At 40.6% G+C, this 23,746-nt stretch overlaps 1 protein-coding gene across 1 annotated transcript in view; it reads right to left on the bottom strand.

Annotated features, from left to right (window-relative positions):
* Positions 1 to 4,290: 4,290 nt before the first annotated feature.
* Positions 4,291 to 23,746, bottom strand: part of HSF2BP (heat shock transcription factor 2 binding protein) — a 31,632-nt gene continuing 12,176 nt past the window's right edge. The window contains 4 exon segments of the mRNA XM_009577765.1: positions 4,291 to 4,499; positions 12,310 to 12,413; positions 19,771 to 19,888; positions 22,015 to 22,153. Coding sequence (XP_009576060.1) covers positions 4,291 to 4,499; positions 12,310 to 12,413; positions 19,771 to 19,888; positions 22,015 to 22,153 — 570 coding nt within the window.

Consider the following 23,746-nt stretch of genomic DNA (forward strand, 5'->3'; position numbering starts at 1 on the left):
GATCTCACAGTCCCCTTCAGAGATGCCAGGCCACTCATGCTGCCATGCCTGCCACTCAGCACGGGGCACAGAGCCACCGGGGAAGGTCTGCCTTCAGGCTGGGCCTCACTTTCTTCTAGTGAGGTTTTCCAGTTTCTTTTCAACCAGCTGATAGTCCAGGCCAAACATCAACCTAAGATACCACACGAAGAACCGGTGGGGCAGTACATTACATAGCTAAACTTCTTAAATTACAGGAAATACGTTTTGGGGACCCTCATTTATTTTTCCTTTGCATCTAATTGATCATCAGCACCAAATAAATAGGAAAAGCCAGTATTTCCCAGGAGCGTCAGCAAACTGACATCTTTTCAGTGGCTCTGTACGCAGTATAAAAAACTGAAAGGAGTAAAGTTCAATGTTAATTGTGCAGCTGATACTGTGAAGTAAACAGGTGCTTTCTTCTAAGGATTTTTAAAACGGATTTTTTGTCTTTTGAGTCGGCTTAGCATAAGAGTAAAATTTTGCTTTCAGTTATACGGCTATAAATCTGGAGTAACTCTGATAATCTCAAAGCAACACCAAACTCATGTTTTCTTCTTCACTGAAACTCTGAGACTGTGCAACAATGGAGTAACTCCGGACTTTGAACACGGCTAGTAAAACTAGTGCTTTGACTGTATGAACTGCCTTTTCTCCTGCAAGCTAGTAATGCAATTAATCAATTACTACACAGAAGAATCCCAAACTTTTCAACAGGATCCAGAAAAAAAAGAAAAGCAACGTTCTAAAGCCAGTGTTTTCCAAAGCATATGCCGAATTCCTTATAGTGTCATATTGTGTCACCCATTGTTCAACTTTGCAAATAAAGCTTTGACATGCTCTAAGTTTTTGGAGCACTACCTGTTATTTAGAGACTTTCTTTTATTCATAAACTGTCAAAAAAGATGTATTTCAGGGGAGAGGGAGACTCAAAGGGGATCCACAGTTACTTAACAGCCTAATTTCTGGCACTAGCCACATGAAGACAAATTAAGACTTTAAACGCTCTTCTCCTCCAAAAAGGGATTTCTCAAGCTTATCAACAAACGAGATTCTAAAATGGTGTCTGCGAACAGTAGGGTAACCTGAAAATGTGCTCTGTATCTCTATCTGTAGCTGTATTTGTATTATTGCACAATAGACACCAAAGGGTAGAATCCATCTCACCTGATTTAGCCATCTAAACTAAACAGTTGGCACCTTGTCTCAGCAAGTCACCGGAGCTTCCTCTACAGCCGATGGCATGAGACTCCCACCAATTTTAGCATGGAGAAAGAAAAGAGAAACAAAAAAGAAGGCATTGATGCTGCTGATTGGAAAGTACAGATCATTAGTTTATGATAGATGCCAAGGTCTGGGAGAATCCCACCGTGACATGTCCAACAGTATGCATGGGGTATAGCAGACGTCTGTATGGAAAGCTGCAGGCTTCACTCCCACAGCGAAAATGTTCAACTAATTGCAGCACAGCCCTAGACCTGTAGAGGAGCAGGAGGAGGGGGCTGGTCCCTGGCTCCATCAAATGGGGGGTTGGGGGATAAAGGAACCCGAAAAACAGCAAAAAGATGTAACAGCTCATAATGCAATCTGCAACTACTAATGTCCAACTTATTTTACTAAAATGTTTAAGTATGAGAAACTTTAATGACATTTCAAACACTCTGAAATGTTAAGGGGTCAGGTTTATCCCTGGCTTCTATCCACTTGCCTTACTGCAGCACAATTTGACTCCAGTGACCTGTTTTTTTTTTCAAACCAAAAAGTATTATGAATTTGCTTCCCTGTGATAACAAGTTCCCCTCAAACGTTGTGTTTTTCTTTTCCATAAACCCAAATAAAGAATTAAAACTATAGCATTAATTGCAAACACCTAGACAAAGTAAATTTAGGGAAAACATAAAGGCTTTCCTAGAGAACTGTTTGTCATAGGTTCTCTCTGATGGTCTCTGGTATTTTTGAAGATACACTGTGTTTCACAGATGGGGTGACTTTTTCTTATTTATCAGTCTTGCACAATGAAACACTTAGTACAGAAAAAAGGCTGTCTCAAGGGCAGTGGGTCACTGAAGGCTTGATTCTGAAGAAACAGTCCTGGAGAGCTACACCTGACAATAAAGTCACGTGGGAGACATTCAAAGACTCATCATCAGATCTGAGCAGCTTGCTGGGGAAAAACTAGTGTCTCGAATCACCTATTTTAGCATGGCTTTTAATGCTACCATGCCAGTGGACACACAATTAAAATGAACAGTCCTGAGTGTTTTGTTCCCTGATTTCATATGGAAATGAGGTGCAACTGCATTGCCAGTCCCTCTCATAACATTGAATCTGTCAGTCAGCTCCAAGCAAAGCTGACAGAGGGAGAAGACTTCTCAAAGATAATTAAGCTCCCTCAAGCTCCACGACCAGCTAGGGTAACAGCAGAAAAGACCTAAATTAAAACCTTCACGAGGGCAAAGCTGGCAGAGGGGCGTACACCCTGCTTAGTGGCAGCTATCCAGCCCATCGCCACAGCTTACTAACCTGGCCATGAGCACTCGTGTCACCCTCAGCTCGTGCACTCCATGCTGCCCCTTGGGTGGCTTTGGTTTCAGGGGGAAGGGCTGGGAAGGACAGGGGAATTTTCAAGAAATATCTCAAATCCACAGGACATGAGGCTTCACTGGTTCTTCTGCTCACAGAACTACTTTTTTCTTTTTCTTTTATTTACTGGCTTCCAAAAGTTTGATGAAAGACCTTCATGAGCAGATACCAATTAAATGGAAAGTGGATGCCCTTTAGTGTTTCTTAAAATTGAACACTTTCATGAGTTAATATTCCAGGAAATTACCGATTATCATTTTGATCCCTTTAGGATTAAACTCTAGGAGGTTTAACTAGGATAGCAAGATAAGAAAACCAATCCAAAGAAAGCATGCTTTAAAGAAGATTTAAAGCCTTCCAAAAATCTGCACTTGGCAAGTTCAGTGTAGTGTTGAATCAGACACGGCAGAACCCCAGGCAACCCTTTCATGTATGTGAGATCTGTATCTTAATCTTCATTTTAGACAGTCCCAAATCAGACTGCTACCGTTTGTAGCATTTGAGCCAATCATTTCAAGTAATTTTAAAGCCGATTTATTACACTTCTAACTCTGAACATTCATTATTCTGCAAACAGCCTAATGGGAGATGACCTAGACCTTAACTTGGACATTTTACAACGGTCTTCCTCTAGAACTGTCTGACAATCACAATATTTAAATCCTATTAAGTTTACTTCGTGTTTTCTATACATTTGGATTAGAAGTCCACATCGTCTTTTGTCAATACGTTGGGTTCACAGCTGAGGTACCATAATTTTAGTATGGAAAAAGTTGCTAGCACAGCATTGCATTTCTCATTTGCTATTCCCTTGAATAGCGTCACCTAACTGGCTGTGTTCCTCTCATTACAGAAATGGATGCTATTTTTTTTCTAAAAGATGTGTAAATTCTACCAATACAAAGCACACAAATGTTTGTATTTACCACTGAGGTAAGCAAGTTGCACACAGAAACTCTAACAAACACCACAGTTGTGAGGGAATGCAATGCTGCTCACGACAGAGAAGCAGTTCATTTTAGCTTCTTCAGCGCACAACTAGGTACCACGGACAACAATAATTCATTTCCTTTTTTCAGGGCTTTTGAAAAAAGCAATGACTCAGTTTCTAGTATGCCTGGGAGCCACAGATTGGATCGACTTGCAGTTCGAATGCAAATTTTGAAAGCAGAATCCATTACACGCTACAGAATTTAGGTTTTCTTTTATTAGAATAGAAAAAGAGAGGTGAGAAATAACAACAATGAAACTGGAACTTGGGATGCATTCTGACACAGAAGAGTTATGAAAAGCAACAAAGTTTTCCTCACAGTACAATCATTCTTAAGGATGGACAAAAAGGATTATTTACCACTGCAATAAACTATATATTACCAATGAATGAGATGCCTACTTTACTCCTTATATATGGTAAATAGACAACATAACCTGGATCATTTTGGAAGCCCATTATCAACAAAATCCTACTCAAAGAAATTAAGTCTGTCCCATCTCTATCAGATCACCTAAGATTATATTTGGGCAGCTAAAACCCAACACATTTTCCCCAAGTATTATTTTAGTTGGGTTACCTAATTTCCAAAAAGGATTTTGTCAGAGGAACTTAGGCAGAGGTTTTTTTAGTCAAGCCCATCTCCAACAACTCTTGCAGCATAAAAATATAGGAAAGACATAAGCAGAGCTCTTCTATGCTTCATACTCAAGTATTTTAAGATCTTCAAGTAGTTCTTTTGCAAGTGCTTGCAGATCTGCATTGCGGCTCTTTGACAGTGCAATGATACGCTGAAATGGCAAAGTATCACGCATCTCGGAGGCTGACTTGGCTAATACTTCTGGCTCCAGAATCACAGACTGGAGGAGCCGCAGAGCATGAAGACAAACTTCTGTATCCGGGTCTAAAAGTGGGGGAGGAAAAAATCCAGTGCTTATTAGAAGGGAGTCCAAAAACGTAGCATTAAAGCTCTACAGTGCCATTCCTCATGACCCACCAAGCAGACAGGGAATTAACTGAAGTTTCGTAATTCACAGCTGCCATTTGGTGCTGGCTGGCCGGCTCTAGAAAGAACCTGAAAACACCATCTTTGCCCTCCTCAGCAGCTTGTGCTCAGCAGTGTTTGGGAGAGAGAGATAACCAGGAACCCTTCCCTTGTTTTTCAAATGTTGAAAATGCTATAAATCAGGGAATTTATCAACTTGAATTTATCCAGTCAGTAGCCAAGATGTACTGTTGGATGCAATCCGATTTAAGAGCAGAACAAGCTATATCCCATGACTATTCATACTTAAAAAATAAACAGACCAACTAATCAAATCTGCAGTAAATCACCAGGTGTTTCTTTAATTTCTTTTCATACAAGCTTTCAGATCAAAATATGACTAAAAGCCTTGAATTCATTCTCTCATTCCTTCCATTTTTGCCTTCATGCCTGCCAGAGGGTTTTTTTAATTCCTTTTTTTTTTTGTCAGATATAACATTCAAACTCTGCACATATCACCTGCCCCCTTTCTCTGTACTTAGTATTTTTCCACGTTTATTCACCGGAAATAGCAGCAACAAACCATAGCCCAAATAGGTAAGAAGAAAGAAGCTTTTGGGAGTGAAATCTATGTAGTTCATTACTACCTTCCTCCGCGTGACATTATTCCTCCATGAAATAAAGCCATTAATACTTTTAATGGCTTGCAGTACTGCTGGGAAGCTTCATATATGTAAGATGCTTTAAATCCCTGGATGAAAAGTGCTTTGTTATTAATGTTGTTACAGGCATCTATGTTACTATTATCTGCAAGTGTTTAAAGGCTGTAGAAAGTAAAGGATTGATCAGGGAAGAAGCGTTAGCAGGGGGGCTAAGCGTTAGCAGGGGGGCTAACAAAGTTAGGATCTGTAGGAGATCAGGAAATGATTCCCAGCTTGACGAGCAAGAACATTTTCCAGTAAGAGCAAAGAGGTTCTAGGAAGAATCTCCAGCAGCAGCAGCCAGGGAAGCTCATCGGCTTGAGTCACTCAAATGAAGAACAGATTAGGCACTCGGGCATACAGCAAAGGAAGGAAATGATCCTGCACCAGAACATGACTTAATACGCATTTAACCTCTGATTGCCATTGTTTTGCGTGTATTTTGAGATGCTTCAAGTTAAATAAATATATATGCCTTAAAATATACTCCCTTAGGATTACAGGCAGTTTTGAGAATACTACTTATTACAGATAATCATGTTTTCTAAGAGGATTTAAAAAAAAATACTGTAGAAGTCTTTCTCTTGTCTCTCCAATACCATTAGGGATTTTTTCTAAAAACCCTGTCTAAAGAATACTCAGAAGAAATGTAAGGAATCTTCATTATTCAGCATTATATTTATTTCAATAGCTTCCAGATTTAGTCATTTCTACATTAGCTGAGTAACATTTTGTTTGTACAGGGTCAAAAAAATCCTTTAGCTGTAATCAAATCACTGCATCATATCCTCCCAACAACTAGCACACACATCTCTTCAACTAAAATTTCAAAACTACAATCTTTATTTCTGGGGACTAGGGGAAGAAATCAAGCTGCTTGCCTCAGTCAGGGATCACAAGCGTAGTGTAAGCCTACCACCATCATAAAATGCTGATGCAATTTTAAAAAGGTGCTGAAACTGCTGGAGCTTGCTGACGTTCTGCTAGCTGCCAGCACTACTGTTTGATGTCACTGGCTTTCAGTCACTGACAAAAGCAACTGATAACGTGGACAGATTTTAGTACATCTGTCATTAGCACCATGCTCTCAGATGAACTGTTCCCTACAGCAGGGTTTAAGTAATTGCATTACATCAATGCTAAACAGCTTATCTACAATTGGCTCCATGTTGTGTGAACTCAATTTACACGTGCCCATACCATTCCCTGGCCACCTGAATGCAAGATTTATTACCAGCAAGCTGTTTACAGCTATGTCTATGTACAAGAGCAGTATTTCAAAAGCTTCCCACCGCTGTCATAAATGTTATTCAACTCAGTTACTGTCTGATTCTAGGATGAAAGGGGAATCTGCCACTCCCCCTTTCCTTTTTACGAACCTGTCAGACTACCTACGTTCACAGCACGTCTTACGGAGAGAGCTAAGGCCACAGCTTGCCCCATGTAAGATCTCTTTGCATTGCCAACGCTGGAGCTGAGCTAGTATCTGCAGCAGCAGAGTTTTCCAGATATTTTCATAACGCTGATAGGTTCTGAGGAGACAAGCAGTATTGCAATAAAGATGCTATGTGGGGAAGGAGCAGGGAGAACACCATGGCAGAAAAAAGACTGAGCTTTGCTGCTGCAATTCCTATGGACACAAATACACTTTCTCTCTGCAACACATTTGCCCCAGCTCGCCTGTAACAGCTGGTTTGCTTCAGTCTCCTCCCTGACCAGGTGGCTGCTCTCACAGCAGAGTTCAGCTAACTAGAATTCCCCACTCTCCTACAGACACATGCTTGTCACGCTTTTATCAGGGAGAGAGACTCCCAGGGTCCAGATCGAAGCAGCAATTTGGTCCCAATTTGCCTGACTGCTACTTAGGGGCTGCAAGTGAAAAGGAACTTGCACAGATGTCGCTCTGCAGATGGCAGATTTCTGTGTGAGCTGTTAGATACGTTGTCCAGCTCCCATCAATGCTAGCTTGGGCTTCTGAGGGTTCCCATAGTAGCTACTGAACGAGAGTAACAATGTAAGAACAAACCAATGCTTTACAGTGACAGATGCATCTACCAGAGTTAAGGTTTCTTACATATATTCACAAAAGGAGAAACACTGTGCTCCTCAGGAGAATGTCAGTTTGCACGAGTCTGCTGTTAGGCACGGCGAGGACCTAGTCAAGAAACTCCTGCTCAGATGGCAAGGACAGCCACACTGCGCCCAGTCAGAGCTCCATCTGGGCAAGCACCATTTGCAGCAGCTGCTTAGAGAAGACTATGGAAAAGGGCAAGCATTCAGTGAGACTTCCCCCGGCCACTCTTCCAGCCTCTCAGCTAACTGTGGTTCAGGGACTTTCTGCGTCAGAGCTGACATCTTTGCATTTAAGAAAATGCATGTGGTCTTAAAGGGCAAGAAGGGCAATCCTCTTTTTAAGATTAGTTTCGTAGTCTGAAGACTATGAAACTGTTGAGCACTTGAAAGACTGGTAATTGAGGTTTTGATTTACGAACCAAAATTTGTTTTAATACAGACATCAGTTTATAAATAGGGGGATTCTGTTTGTCCAGATGTCTTTTAAATAACATGCTGCCGTGCAAATAACCTGAATTTTCAAAAACTCTCATAGCCATAACCAATTCAGGCAGAAAAGCAAGGCATTAGAAACCTTCAGGGTTAGTCATGAAAAGCAAATATTGAAGTTTACAGGCAGCATTAGCAAAATGAGAATGTGCTTCTTACAGGCATTTATAATAGAGACTGTCATTTGCAAAGAATTTGGATAAACAAAGTTAGATTTCCGTGTGGAACTGTGGTGGAGGAAACTGAAGGGCAAGATCTAAAATTAGTCATACTTCTCTTGTTGTCTTTTGTTTAATGAAGTACCTGGAGCAATTTCCCAGCTATAGATGAGAAATGTCACTGACATAGTCTCTCTGAATTCCGTATTTTCTCATGTATCCAAGGAGAGCAATCTTTTTAACTGCATTCAAATAAAAGAAAAGTGGGGAAAACCAAAATAAAGGTAAAGGATAGTAAAAAAAAAAAAAAAACACCAAACCACAAACCAGAGAAGAGCCTAGACCCTTTTTCTCCAGCACCCATTTGTTGGTAGATGTTCTGTATGATCAAAAATGGAAAACATAAATCTAGTCGTTATTATTAATACCTGAGCTAACTGCATCTTCTTATTCTTCAAAAGATCCTTGGCAGAGAAAAGTCCCAATCTATCTCTTTGGGAATTACAGAATGAAAGTCTTACTGCATCTACAGATGTAAAGCACCAGAAAAAACATTGACAAATCTCAGGTGGATTTCTACCCAAAATTATATAACTTTTTTTATTGCTGAGGACGGGGCTTCTTTAAATCTGAAAGTTATGCGAAACCCTTAGCCAAGACATCAACCCAGGGACAGCAGCTGATGGAGGAAATTAAAGCTGCCTATTTTCTCCAAGATGGGAACAGCTGCTCTGCAAACAAATGGTGCTCCACAAGAAGAGAACCCTACTGATCCCGCAAGCTGCTCCATGGACAGAAATCTGAGTCATCATTCCTGTGTTTTATGCTGGCACCAGGCTGGAAGGTATAGGTAGGCATAGCTGATACCTATGCAAGAATAGAACAGCTACATAAGCTATCAGAGTATATTCTTCAGTGATCAGTGTTGCTTATTAAAGGGTGCCCATCTTTCAGACAGTGTTTAAAAAGGCGGAAAAAAAAGAAAAAAATAGCCCACCTCATAAAGCGCTAAAACTACAGAGATCTGCATTACCTTCAAAAAGTGTGTCAAACATTTATTTTTCTTCTATTACAGCCTCCATAGTATAGCCTCCAGCAGAAAGAGCTATTAAGAATTCTTGTTAGCGAGTGTGAAGTCATACTGGCTCATCCAAATTTTCCAAAGACAGTAGGACAGACGAACCCAGTTTGCTGTTAAGGTTCTTACTCCACTAGAAATCTTTATTAGATTTTTCCTCCTTTCTCTTCCAATCCATGTATTCAATGTCAAGGCATATTTCTGTCTCTTCAAAAAGCCTGCTAGACAACCCGAATCACATCCCTCTTTGCTTCAGATACAACAAAGGGGAATAAAGAAAATCAAGTTAATTATTTGCTCTCTTCACTTAATGGGAAGGACATTCTTCTTCAGGGGACAAGACGACTGGGCAGAGACCGAGAATTCAGAGAAGAAATTTGAGGGATTTATCAGCTGCATACAAGCCAGTGGGAGAAAAATGGCCTTGATGTATAGGCTGAAGTCACAGATACTTGTAGACTGACGATGGAAAAGCAAACAGGATGATTCTCTGAAAATAAAAAAAAAGCCAGAGGATGATTTCTGGGCCTCTCTTAGTGGGAATGCTGAGAAAAGCTTACAGAACTGTGGAAAGCTGAATCATCTCATAAGCCTTAATCAAAACACTCTCTGAAGAAGCTTCCTGCAGGAAGGCAGCATATACAGGATACCCTGCCAGCAGAGTGTAGTGCTCTACTCTCTTGCATGGAAAAAAGTGTTAAGACCTTATGCTGTAGCAGCTCCAGGTGTTTATAAGCTGAATCACGGCTAGCAGAAACTGAAGATGCTGGTCACGGAAACAGGAGAGGAGCAAGAGTGGGAGGAAGCTACTGAGTTTTGCAAGTTGAAACATTTAGAAATAGATTAAATGTAGAGAAAACTACAGAGATCTCATACAAAATGATGGGAACAAGATCGGGTCTTGGATCTGACCTCTCATCTGATATACAAACTAGTCAGCCCTCCCTTGACAGTAAGCAGACTTCCTCCGAAGTCAGAAATCTGAACCAGCAGATGTGGTTTATCTGAGAATCTTCCTCCTTTGCTGTAACTGGAGAACTTTATTATCAAAAAGCAAAAGAATTAGCCATGCCCGTCCTTCCTTCTACAACCCAGCCATACACAATTAACACTTCCAAAATGCAGAGTAGCCTTTCCATTTCTTATTTCCGTTAGCAGCTGCAAATTAATTATAACTGTGCCCCATTTCATCCTCTTATGTGACCTAGGAGCCTTCTTCAAACAATAGACTGCATCAAACGATTAGCTGCTTTGTTTTATCACGACATTTAGAAGGGCACATTTGAGAACTCATAGTTAGACAGAGGTTTTGAGGGTGTTTTGGGGTTTTTTTTTTGCTAGAACAACAGCTTATGTATATATTACCCAAACACAAAGTAAAAGGAAAATCTGGAGTAACACATGTTAAATTTCTAAGCATAGCAGAACAAAGGACCATGTACTCAGTGTTCTCTGAGAATACAATTTTTCTCAAACTATATTAAAAAAACCTATAAAACTGGTGTTCTCCAACAGTCTTACAAGGATTACTTAATTTTCTGAGATCTCAGAAGAGAAAGCCTATGGCATTGCAAAGCAGGAAATTATTGGTGAAAAGCATGAGTACCTACATTTTCTGTAAAATAGTTGAGGGAACTGTGAGCAATACAAGTAGCTTCCAGTTTACCAGCCCAAATCAAAGCCTTCCAAAACTTCAATATCAAATTAATTCCTTGAAAAAGCAGATGCAACCTCCCTCACTTCAGCTGCTTTAGTATTTACTAGTTGTATTTTAGCAGGGTTTTGCATAGCAGCAGAGAGTGCCAGGATGACTAACCTCCCCAGTCCTATGAACTGCACACCAAAATCTTCTCACGGACAAGCCACAAAAACTTGAGAAAGCCAAGACAGAGCAACTCTAGGAGCAGTTCATAGGCAGGACAGTGTCATGGCTCTGTCCTTACTGCTGTCCTCACTGTCCCTTACGAGCTGTGAACACAGCTGCCAGCCAAGTCCAACGCACACTGGCAACGTCAATCTCTGCTGGCTCCTACGCAGGGATTTGAAGCCTCCGAAAGAGCAGAGGCCTTGATGTCACTCATGTACCTGACAGTGGCAACAGAAGTCCTTGATGTCCCTAAAGTCCTGCACAGGCCAAAGGCAAAGCTGGGAATAGTACTCAAGCCTTGTTTGCTGGTTTTGGCTGGGGTAGAGTTAATTTTCTTCACAGTAGCTAGTATGGGGCTGTGTTTTGGATTTGCGCTGGAAACAGTGTTGGTAACACAGGGATGTTTTAGTTACTGCTGAGCAGTGCTTGCACAGAGTCAAGGCCTTTGCTGCTCCTCACCCCACCCCACCAGCGAGTAAGCTGGGGGTGCACAAGAAGCTGGGAGGGGACACAGCCGGGACAGCTGACTCCAACTGACCACAGGGATATTCCATACCGTATGACGTCATGCTCAGCACATAAAGCTGGGGGAAGAAGGAAGGGGGGACGTTCTGAGTGATGGCGTTTGTGTTCCCAAGTAACCGTTACGTGTGATGGAGCCCTGCTTTCCTGGAGATGGCTGAACCCCTGCCTGCCGATGGGAAGTGGTGAATGAATCCCTTGTTTTGCTTTGCTTGCGTGCGCGGCTTTTGCTTTCCCCATTAAACTGGCTTTATCTCAGCCACGAGTTTTCTCACTTTCACCCTTCCGATTCTCTCCCCCATCCCACCGGGGGGGAGTGAGCGAGCAGCAGTGTGGGGCTTTGTTGCCGGCTGGAGTTAAACCACAACACAAATGCAAGCCCAAATGCTATTAGAGTACAAGAAAGGGTCACTTTTGTCACGGGTGAGTGTAGTTACAGAGGTTGGCTTCTTTCCCCAAAATGTGTCAGAACACAGTTACATTTTCTTTTGTTAAATGGTAATGAACGGATACATAGTTTCCCCTTAGGGTTTATTTTAAAGTTGGTATTGAAAATACAGGTGGCTTTTTTTAATCCACTTCATCAAATTTCTCCATTCCCTATTTTTAATTCTACCATCCATAAATTTTATATTAATGGAATATCACATACAGTGCGAAAAATGTTGTGGGAAATGCACATCTTCTCCCTCTAGCTATTTGCCCTTTTTGTTTACTTTTAATCTGACAAAAGCTATACATAATCAGATTACAGATATAAATTTGTTTTGTTATTTGCAACACCTATTGCCAATCTACAATCCCCAAAGTCACAATTTACAAGGTTCTTAGAGCAACTTACCATTCAATAGCCACCAAAGCAAAGGAATAAAACCTGGACTTTCACTGATGTACTTCAAGCCTTTCAAGTTGATACTCACATTGTAAAGTGACATTAGTATTAGCCTAGAATTGAAAGAAAAAAAGATGTGATGTCCTTTGATTTCTTTGCATGTTTTAGCATCTTTTGCTATTTATGCCAAGCATGTACTGATGCAGAAGCCTATTCTAATAATTTATATTTTGATAAAAGAGACAAGTCTCAAATCATATATAAGCAAAGTTGTGCAAAACCTTATTTCTACTGTTAAACCATGTATTTCAAACACATGGAAAAATATCCCATGCGAGAGTAAGAAAATCTCATCAAACCCCATGAGCTGGATTACATGAGATGCGCAAAACCAGGACTTGACTTTACGTGACCACACAACCTATACAACCTAAACAAAAATATCCCAGAGTAAGAAAATCTCATCAAACCCCATGACATGAGCTGGATTACATGCGCAAAACCAGGACTTGACTTTACGTGACCACACCACATATACAACCTAAACTAAACAAAAACATGCGAGAGTAAGATAAGAAAATCAAACCCCATGAGCTGGATTACATGAGATGCGCAAAACCAGGACTTGACTTTACGTTACGTGACCACACAACCTATACACCCTAAACAAAAATATCCCATGCGAGAGTAAGAAAGTCTCATCAAACCCCATGGATTACATGAGATGAGATGCGCAAAACCAGGACTTGACTTTACGTGACCACACAACCTATACAACCTAAACAAAAATATCCCATGCGAGAGTAAGAAAGTCTCATCAAACCCCATGAGCTGGATTACATGAGATGTGCAAAACCAGGACTTGACTTTACGTGACCACACAACCTATACAGTAGAGCTTTCGTGGTGATGATCCCCACTGGGCAGACGATCATCTCAAACAAGCTGTTTGCCTTGACAAATGAAAGGGCCACTAGGAAACACAGAAAGCAAGACTGTATACTGAGTACTAGAAACGTCAAAGGAAGTCTCTGCTCCATCGGTTGTGCAACACTGGCCTTTCTGTACACTGACCCTCCAGTCAGCTAAAACACAGACACGTTGCTTATGCCGGCCTCTTTCACGCATCCTCTGTTCCTCCTGCAAATGGGAACAGACGCAATATATAGCCAGCATACAGCAATCACCAATGTAGTCTCTCTCTGCTGGCAGGGGAAGTTACTATGCCTACAGAAGCATTTGGAAGAAGGGGACAGGCCTGAAGGAGGGAAAAGGAAGGTATTAGTAGTCCCAGCTCAGCTTAGCACGCTCCCTCCTAAGCTAGACTCGTCCCTTCTGCTATGGGTGCAGGGCAGAGAACCGGCTTGCTGTGCTGCTATCCAGCCCCTCACAGTCAGGCAGGGCCATACAGTCTGGGCCATCGGGTGAGACCCTGCTGTGAAAAAAACGACTGCTTGTCTCTTAAAATGTCATCATGGACTTTCCTATTTACTCTGCCTTCAGGAATCCAGATTGATTACGTTCAACGTACAAGTGGAATTTTTTTTTTGTAGAGTCAATAACACTGGAATTCAATCTGGCTGGAAACTGTGCTCTTGCCTTAGTGCAGATCAACACCAGGATAAGACAGGCCAAACGGTACTCTCACCCGCACCTCTGCAAAACCATTTCCAAATAACATTTGGGCCCACTCAAAGCCATATTTTTTTTTTTTTTCCAGAAGGTGATTTCTTTTGGTCTTTTATTATGGTCATTGATGTTGAAGGAGGACAGAACCCGTATCCTATCTTCCAGGTAACAGAGAAGATCTATGGCCTGGCAGCTAGAAAACATTTCCTTAATTGAGCATTGAAAAAAAACTAAGACGACATCTCTGACAAACCAGAACCAAGACTGTCTCTTGCACATCAGTGTGTAAACGACAAAATAAAAATACATATAGTAAGTATATGTATGTTCATTTCAGCCACATCTTCAAAAGCCTCCAAACCCAGGACTTCCTAATTTATCAGCCTCCTAAAATAGGAAGTTCATTAGTCATTTTGGGGCTGCACACATCACAGGTTATAAATTAAACCAGTCTCAACTTTTCAACAGAGAGAAAACCAGGTAGGCTGGAGAAGGCTCTGAATTTTAAAAGGACTCTTTTAAAGTCCCACTGGCTCCTCACGCTGAAGTTACTGCAAACATGAAAAGCTTCAGTATGATCAGCAACTTGCAAAATCTGAAACCCATCGGGGAAAGGGGGCTTGGCTACTGGCACCCCCTCGACCTTAGCCACGACAGAGCTGAGATAATGTTGTAAGGTACAGGAAGCTGCATACAGAAATGGCAGCTTTGCCTCTTCATGCAGATAAAGTGCCTGGGTCACAATTTACTTTTAGCTGCTTTCAACTGTCAGACAAGTATGGTAACTTGGGGCTCAAAATGAGCCTCCCTTTCCAAAGCTATCCAGAACAATCACTGATACTCAATGCAGAGCATTTCGTTGGGATTAAATCTTCTCCTGCAGTTTCCACTGAACTAAGTTCTGCTTTCAAACATTTGATGTTTATGCTGTTACGCCATCTTCCACATTGCTGATACAAGTTTTTTTATGGTTTTGGTGGATAAAACCTTCTTTTTCAGCTAAGCAAAGTCTCAGTGGGCAATTTCCCTCTAACTTCCAGTAGGAACGGGACCTGATACTCAAAAGCAGAAAGCATCCAGAAAAAAATCCCCACTGACATTAACAAGACAAACTAATGCTCAGCCTCTTTCAGAATCAGATCACTGCTGTACTATGAACTTCGAGCCAAGAGGCCCCTGATGTTCCTGAAAAAAAAGCTGTACTCTGGAGTCAGAAGTTGTCTCACAAATTCTTTCACCCTTCTAGCGATGTTCTCCTGTCCTGTCTTTTACGCAGATCATCTTTACAGCTGTGGAGTAGCTGGAGGGACAGGGCATTAGTGCACTTTATGATGTGCTACGATGGATGCTATTACTTTTTATTTTATTCCTTTTCAAAGATGATAACACGCAAGTCAATCTTCTGGACAATGAAAAGGGAAGATGAATGAACAGGGCTCCTACAACATTTATGGAACGTGTCATGATAGCCACTCAACAGCTGGGTGCTGGGTTGCATACAGAACAATTACAGAGAAACAGGAATGTTATCCTCTGTTCTGGGGCCAGCTTGGCTGCTGCTATCTTTCACGACTGCAATAAACCTGCATGTCACTGCACTGCCACCATTTCCAAACAAAAGGGAAATAATGTTATTCTGAATGGACTTCACACCTCACATCCTATTCTCATATGAGTTCTCATGGCTTAAGCTACTATGCCACCAGCAGACTTTCACTCTCCGTGCATACCTTCAGAAAGCAGCAAAGAAAGTAACCCACTGCAGGCCAAACTGAGTTGTAAGAGGCATAACTTATATTATGTGCTGCACCACTGTGAGTTTGATCACGTAGGCTCTTAAGTAGTAGGAAGAAGAAATAGTAGATTATTAAATCTGCTGCTTCAATGGCCGCTGACAAGCAGTGAGGAGTGCTGTGGAACTGAAACTGCAGCTTGTAAAGCTCATACACTTCTTTTCACACAGCCTCTGCAGCTCTTACTTGGCTTCCAGAACCTAAGCCCTGACAAAGGAGCACAGCCATAATTACCTATAATCAGCCAGAATGAAAGTGATCAATAAAACAGTATCTTATAATGGAAAGTGTTAACTTTTCTTGACAATGTCTTTCATCCTTAATCGGTTTGACATTTGCAGTTAGAAATAAAGTGACGTAAAAAGATACTGCTATGTTTGTATTTTTATTTCACTTGTTTGCTTTGTGCAGACAAAAGGGACTGGTGGCGGTGATCCAGGGAAGTGCCGTGGTTTTGGAGTGTCAGAAGAAGACATAACCCACCCCACAAGCCAATGTAGTAGCACATTATTACTAATTAAACACACTCACCTGAGTAGAACATAGAAGCATTTCTAGGCCCTTTATACCACCTTCACTTCTAGTACTTGCACATTCTAGTAAGTATTTTTTGCGATAATTATTGCAAAAGTGCTTATTGAGGCAAACCTGACACACGTAATTACTGGATAAACAATACTTTCTAGGTTTTTTTTTTTAATTATGCACTTCATAGTCTTCCTATTTAGGCAAGCCAAATTTAATTAACACCTTGTACTACTATACCTGTCAATGCTTTCTTTAAAATCTAGAACTAAAGCAGACGAGAAGGTGCTTTAGCTGTGCTTTAATACACGGGATTGGTACATAAAACGTACTAATATGTACTAAAGTACGTATTTTTACTTACTACTTTCAACGGCTACATAAGCGAAGTTGAATATTCCAAACAATTTAATTATAGCTATGAACAATTCTGTAAAAGTTTATTGACTGCCTAGCAATTACAAATGTTGAACAAACCCTATACCCATGAGAAGAAAACCTAAAGTCTTTCATACCACTGCTATTTCAAAGACACCTGTGAGATTTCAGTCCCAGCACTCATGTAGATGCCTTGAATATATATTTATTACATACTCATGGACTACAATGGATATTGTAGCAGTGCTGGAAAAAATGACAGCTTTTCCCTGTAAATTTTTTATTTATATACTGGTACAAGTAAAACACAGGATTGCTAGAACTAGAAGAGGAAAGAGAACTCCTTTCTTCATCAGCTTACTTTGTTTGATACTGCTGTGTGTAGAATTAGACTCAGTTTCCCCTGATTTGTCACACAGTAAAGAAAAATATTTTTGAAAATAAAAGCTAGAAAAGAATTGTAAAACCTCAAAACTGAGCAAAGGACAAACATATCCTTGAAAATAATAAGCCAAATTTTTTCTTTAACTGATTAAATTTTAAGTTAATTATTTCCTTTCACGTAATACCACGGTGATATTTTGAGAAAAACACATTGCATTTCCAAAATAATGTACAGACATTTTCATTCACGAGGTATAGTTTTAAAAATGTGTCTCTTTCTATGTGTTTGTGTATATATATCTGTGTGTGTGTGTCTCTGTGTGCACGTGTGTGTGTGTGTGTAAACGTTATTTATGAGAGTCCATCTATACCTAACTTTGAAATTTCACTACAGTTTATGTTAACTATCATATCCTTATCTCACAATTGTCTTTCATTTTACGGTAGGGAGAAAAGAGAGTTCTTCTGACACATCTGCTTATGAAAATGTTGATTATTTAAGATTAACAAGCAGCTAAAAAACCTTACATGCAGAGAACAATTTAAAAACCAACCAACCAACCAACCCCCAAGCCCCTTCTTTGCTGGGCTGGGAGAGTGTAAAATCCCAAAAAGGACAGGAGAGAGATCTAGTGTTAGTAATGGGTTTTAAGAACTGAACAGTGACAAGACATGTAGGGACCTCATAGACAAAAAGGAACCTGACCACAGACATGAAAGACAAACAGAGGGGAAACATTTTGCACTAAAACATTTGAGCAAATTAGGATCCCTCGTTCCATGACAAGGCCATGAAGAAATCTCCTTTCTGGCATGTACTCTACTGTCATAATACAACAATTTTTTTATCAAATGGCAAGTTCAAGTAAGAAAAAAAATTGTTGGTTCTGTGGAACTTCAGAAAACATTACCACTGCACTGAATTCAAGCTATTGAAACATATGTTTAATGTTTCTCACTTATCAAATACCTTGTGCAACCTCTTTTTTAAGCTTTACTCAATTTGTTAGCCTAAGAGGCTAGCCCCTGTTGAATCCCTAGTCACTTCACGGGATTGTTTTATGTATATTTTATCAGTATTGCTGTATGGCAGCCAAGTTTATATCACCATGTGTAATTCTTCTGCAAAGCAGGCAGATTTTGAAATATAATTAAAAAAACACCCAAAACATCAATTCAAAAGGCCCTCAAATCCAATTACATTATTACAATCTGAAATGATCAAAAATAGTTTATCTGGATCCATAGACACACATTCGCTTGAAATTCAGAGCGTATATTTGTGTGTGTGTGTTTGTTTAGGAACACTTTCCCCTCCCTCCTCCTCTCAAAATAAAGTCCTCTCTTGTTTTTTTTCTGTACAGATTTTGAAACAGTGTAGGTCTTCTTGTCATGGTTTTTTTTGTTATATACATGAAGGCACAAATTACCTTTTATTTCGTAAGTTGAGATTCTCATACAAATCTTTTAGTTCGGGCTTTACAAAAAAACCCCACTGTTGCAAGGGTTAACTACCCTGTTTTGAGTGCTGACCTTCAAGCCCAACACTTGGGAAACACAGTAAATGACTGACATCGAAGTATCTAACCACTACCTACAGCACAGGCTATTCAGCTTCCCCCTTGCTACCTAACGGGGAAAGGCAAGCAGCTTCGGAGGGCAACTCGTCCCCCCTAACGTGGGCTGAGCCAGCAATCATCTGATAGCAGCAGCTCCTTCCACTGGCTGGGGGGAGGAGCCCAGACAGTTAGCAGATACGTGACCTCTAGCTTTCTGATAGCTGAGGTTAGGCAAGATAAAACCTATCCAAATTTAAGACCGAGCCCATTTCATTCCTATCACATACAACCTGCCTAAATGCATGCATGGACGCGGTCAAGTTACTGTGGCTGACAGGGTTGCTGTTTGTCAGCTGAGTTGTGACAGCTGGCTTGGGTATGAAGTCTTTGTGTGTGTGTGTGTGTGTCCCATCTATGAAAAAAAACCACCACACTGGCCTAAGCCATCTTCATGAACAAATTAACCAGGTGTACGGGCCAAGCGCCCACAGCTTAGCGGATGAGCAAGTACTTGTTAAGCCACGGTAATTTGCTCAGTCAAGGCCATATATCCTCAGCTTGTAACAGCTCTGAGAAAAAGGCAAAGACAATAATTTATTTAATCTCTCCATCAGCTGGAAAGTACAACTTTTCCAGCATCTGAACTGTGTAACATGGCCTTTTCTTTACAACGCTGTATCACAAGGTCCCTTTATAGGCATTACCTTTTACAAACGTAAGTGCATGGTGCTTCTGGCTACTAAGTAGCATAAACTAATTTAATTTTTGCTCTTAGCAGATACATAAGTCACTTTCTTCACTAAGCAAATGTAGCATTTTACAGTCTTCATATTGGAAGGGAATAAATATGAGCCGACATTTCCCACATCCTCTCTCTTTTAAAATTTGACCTCACATCTTCCTTATCTGACCCTCAATTCATGAGTCCCTCCTAAGGTAGAAGAGTGCATCCCTGCTCATCTCTACGATATTATGGTGCTTAAGAGAATTCCAAAGAGACACAAAATCTGGATGAAGCTAGCCTTGTAGCCAAGCCTGGTAAATCTGCAAAGAATGCTACTGTGAAAAGAGTTTCCAAAAATTATGTTTCTTCCCCAAGAAAGGAAATAATAGGAGAGTGGGAAAACTACTGTCACCACTGTGACCTACACTGCAAGATAACGCATTTCATTTGAAAGGGAAAAAAAAAAAAGTCATCATACACTTTAAATTTGGTACAGAGTCCCGGCTTCATGTCTCCCAGGAGGTGCATCATTGTGTCCAGTAATTCACGATTTGAACTAACCAAGAACTCACGGCCACATGCCAGCGCAGCCACATCTGTGAGAGAACACAAAACATCACCATAAAAATCATGTTTCAAACAAAAGTTTATGCTAATTATCAGGACCACTAAAAAGATATGTCAGCTGTGAAGAATGAACTATGGCATCTATATAAACTTCAAATTACATTTATCTACAAAGCAAACACTGAAGCAGCAAATTATACTGGTCAAACCCCTTCATAATTCTACTTTGATAATTAAAATATTTATTCAGAGTGGCCAGTATCCTAATAGTAACACAGTGAATTATGAAACAAAAGGTTGGATTCATCTGCAAATAATGTGGGACTGAAGCAAAGCTGACAATTATAGGTCCCACTTTAAAGAAACAAGATTGCAGATCAATTGCTCAATCCAATATACCTGGCACATTACACAACCAAAACTCTTGTGGACATCTACTCAAAAGCTCTTTTTCTACCTCTCTGCAGGTGCTGCATCACTCATGCACAAACCAAAAGGCAAAAATATTCCCAAAGACTACTGCTCCAAAGCAGACTTTCCTTTAGTATTCTCCCTTACCCTTGCCCTATACTTTAGGGCCTCCTTAGGTGCAAGAGGTATCTTCCAGCAACCCGAGCTTCTTTGTACTGTGCAATTGGCCAAGCCTCCTCCAAACGCGTGAAGCGCGGCGTAGGTAACTAGTGACAGGACCTGGTTCCCTGGCCTCCCATTCAGGGCAAGTTTGGGGACCTGCCACATGATACAGTTCTTCCACTTTCATGGAGCCTCAGGTTCCCTATCCTATGCACGTACATCATGATACCTTTTTTAACCTCAGAATAAGCAGACGTACTATGGACACAGCATATAATTAAAGACTCTTATTGCAATGTTGGTGCACACCGGGCCGTGTCCAGACTGCACTGAGAACTTCTGTTCTAATGTTTTCTAACTTCTTAATACTTGGCACTTCATGACCACCTCCTCAGTGTTAACACCGCTTTCTAGCGTAATACTACTTTACAGCGTAACTAGGGTGATTAAACTGGTACCTTCTACATCGTTCATCTGACTGTATCCTCTATCACATTTGAGTTTCAGCAACCTCCTTTCCCAAATTACAGAGCCAAAGAGACAAATCTTGGTCATATCAAATTCACCGGCAAAATTTATACCAGCTTCAGTGAAGCAAGATTTTGTTCCACCATCCTGATTCCTCCTCAGGCAGAACCACAACAGCTCCCACCCCCCGCCCCAGCCTTTAAACATTTTCTTTGTTCAGACTTTACTTTTGCTATGGTTTTTTTTCAATGAAGCAATTGGAGAGAACTGGATTCCGCCTTGCTACAGTGACATAATGCATCACATTGTTTTTTATTACAATCTTTAATGGCACCACAACACTGAAAATCACGTATTCAAAAAAGCTGTTAAAAGCAAGGTTCACTTAATTGTATCAATACCCACTGTTTCATCTCTCTTGCATCACATCATTAGTGTCATTTTGACAGTCGCACAGTTTCACAAAAATGCAGATGATGTTATCAACCTCATTTCTCACAGCCTGCCAAGCCAAGGGCAGCCATACTAAAATAGATCTGTGGCTTTCTACTTATTTTCTGACTCTATAAAGAAACGTCTAGTATGGAAGTCAGGTTTATTACCTTTTACTTCTCTTAGCACTATGGACTCAGGACAGTGAAGGTGGGGTCCATCTGGCAGCAACAAAACTCTTAAGCAGTTTCAAAATGCTGAGCACATACCTTAAGATGGGGCTGATCTACTTGCATCATCTGCAATTCATACATCTTGAAGACATTAGCATTATTGGCGATTCAGAAAGTAAATTGCTTGACATTTACAAACTAAGGTGAGCACACAAGACTAGTAGAATGGTCCTTGTTTTACCGCAGATTGAACGGACGTATTAGGGAATTTCAGAACTCAATGGCTCTTACCCGTCTAATCCTTAACTGTGTCACAGACAGTACAATGCCTCACAGAAGTGCCAATGACAAAATCTGCTAGAACTTTAAAAGACTAGGAAGTCACCCAAGGTATCAACATTGACTAAATACCTGACTTTGAAAAGCTGTATTTACTGTAGCACATATAAGGCAAAACAGAAATTCCCAGTACACGTGGAATGCTATTCTGAGAGAGAACATTAACTTACTTGTTACAATCCCTGCCAAAGCTAATACAAACTGATTTTCATCAGAATCCAAATCCTGCTGTTTCATGTCTTCACTTAATGACTTCACAAAGCTCTCCATGGTCTGTGCAGTGATTGTGAAAAACTTTACTGCTTTACTCTGCAAGTACGGAGGAGAAAAAGATTATACATGCTACAGCAACTATGATTATTAGATGCTACAGTAAAACTGGCCAATCTTCAAAATTACTAAAGCATCCAGTTACTTTAAAAAAATAACAGAAAATAGAAGGTATGCACTAAGTGACATGTTTGATCTCCTAATATTTGAAACCATTACCTCAGAAGAAAATGGGAAACTACTCAATGCTACATTTATTTATAAACTAAACCATTGTGTAGTTACCTCCTAAACCTACAATAATACATATCAAACAGCAGAATTAAAGCTTATTTTCAAAAGTGAGGATATTATCTCTTTGCTTTGCAATAGCTGCACCAGGTGTTTCACATTTACCTAGGCTACTACAGCAGCTTTTGTCAAAACCCTATCCAGCTGAAGACTGGAGAGCAGCCTGACTTAGTGCCTTGACATGAATTTCCTAAGAAAACCAATGAAATACCCAGAAGAAAAGCAGAATTCAACTGGATCCTAACAGGATTCATTAATTGCTCAATACAGGATGGAGAACAACAGGCTAGGTAGAAGTTTTTTAGAAAAGGAAACGGAGGTCTCTCCTGGGTCACAGGTTGAATTTAAGTCAGCAATGTCACATGAGAAAGACAATCATCACGCCAGAGCGTACAAACAGGAGTACTGCCTGTAATTATGTTACACGGTCTCCTCCCCTCAGCTGGAACACTGCTCCATTTTGGTGTATCTCGGTTGGGGAAGCAGCCACGTGGTACAAAGCTCAGGGCAGGTCAAAGAGCCTGGTCAGAGGTGCAGACAGAGCCCACAAAGAAGGATGGAGAGAACTGTTTCTGTTTATTATTAATTCTGACCTGTAAAACATTGCTGGAACACTATTTCACACAGAGGATGCTGGTTTTCATAACAAAAATAGCACAGTAGAGAGCCCATAATGCCAGGTTTCCCAGTGTCTTTAATAATTTTGCCAGTTGTCTCATGAAGCAGCTGAAACTTTTAGTCATTCCCGGCAGCGACCCAATGGGAAAGCCCAAGAAATGCCTGAACTTTTATTCACTTCACAAAGTGACCAAAAATTTTAGTATTTTGTCAAAACTACTGCTTTCACAATATGCAAAGCTACTGGTAACATTCATTTATTCCTCCACTGCTGCACATTCACGACATCAAAGACGTACAGTTCCTGTGGGGTGACTCCAGCAACAGGGCATAAAAAACAGGGTCAGCCAATACTCAGTATTTTCACAAATTATACTGTGGTCCCACAGTAACAGGAATGAAGGGATTGTGGGGCAAGAGAACGGAAAAAAGTACACTTCTGCACGTGCTGGATGTACTTTTTACACTTATGTGGACACCACACCTCAAAGATAGCAATTTTAGCATAAGCAGTGACTATAGTTCAAGAACCAGAGGGCGTGAGAGAGAAAGAAGAGAGCCTACTATAGCAGACTAGTATAAGCTATTATGAAAATATGTATTCACATGGGAACATTACAGAGTACTAAGCAAACCAAGTAGTTGGTATGTTTCACAGAAAACAAGGAAAAATCTTCTGTTTGCCAGTCTCTTGAGGTGCCGCTGATGTCCTCTCTGCTGAAC

Source organism: Fulmarus glacialis, unplaced genomic scaffold, assembly GCF_000690835.1.
Source record: "Fulmarus glacialis isolate BGI_N327 unplaced genomic scaffold, ASM69083v1 scaffold3355, whole genome shotgun sequence".
Lineage (NCBI taxonomy): Eukaryota > Metazoa > Chordata > Aves > Procellariiformes > Procellariidae > Fulmarus > Fulmarus glacialis.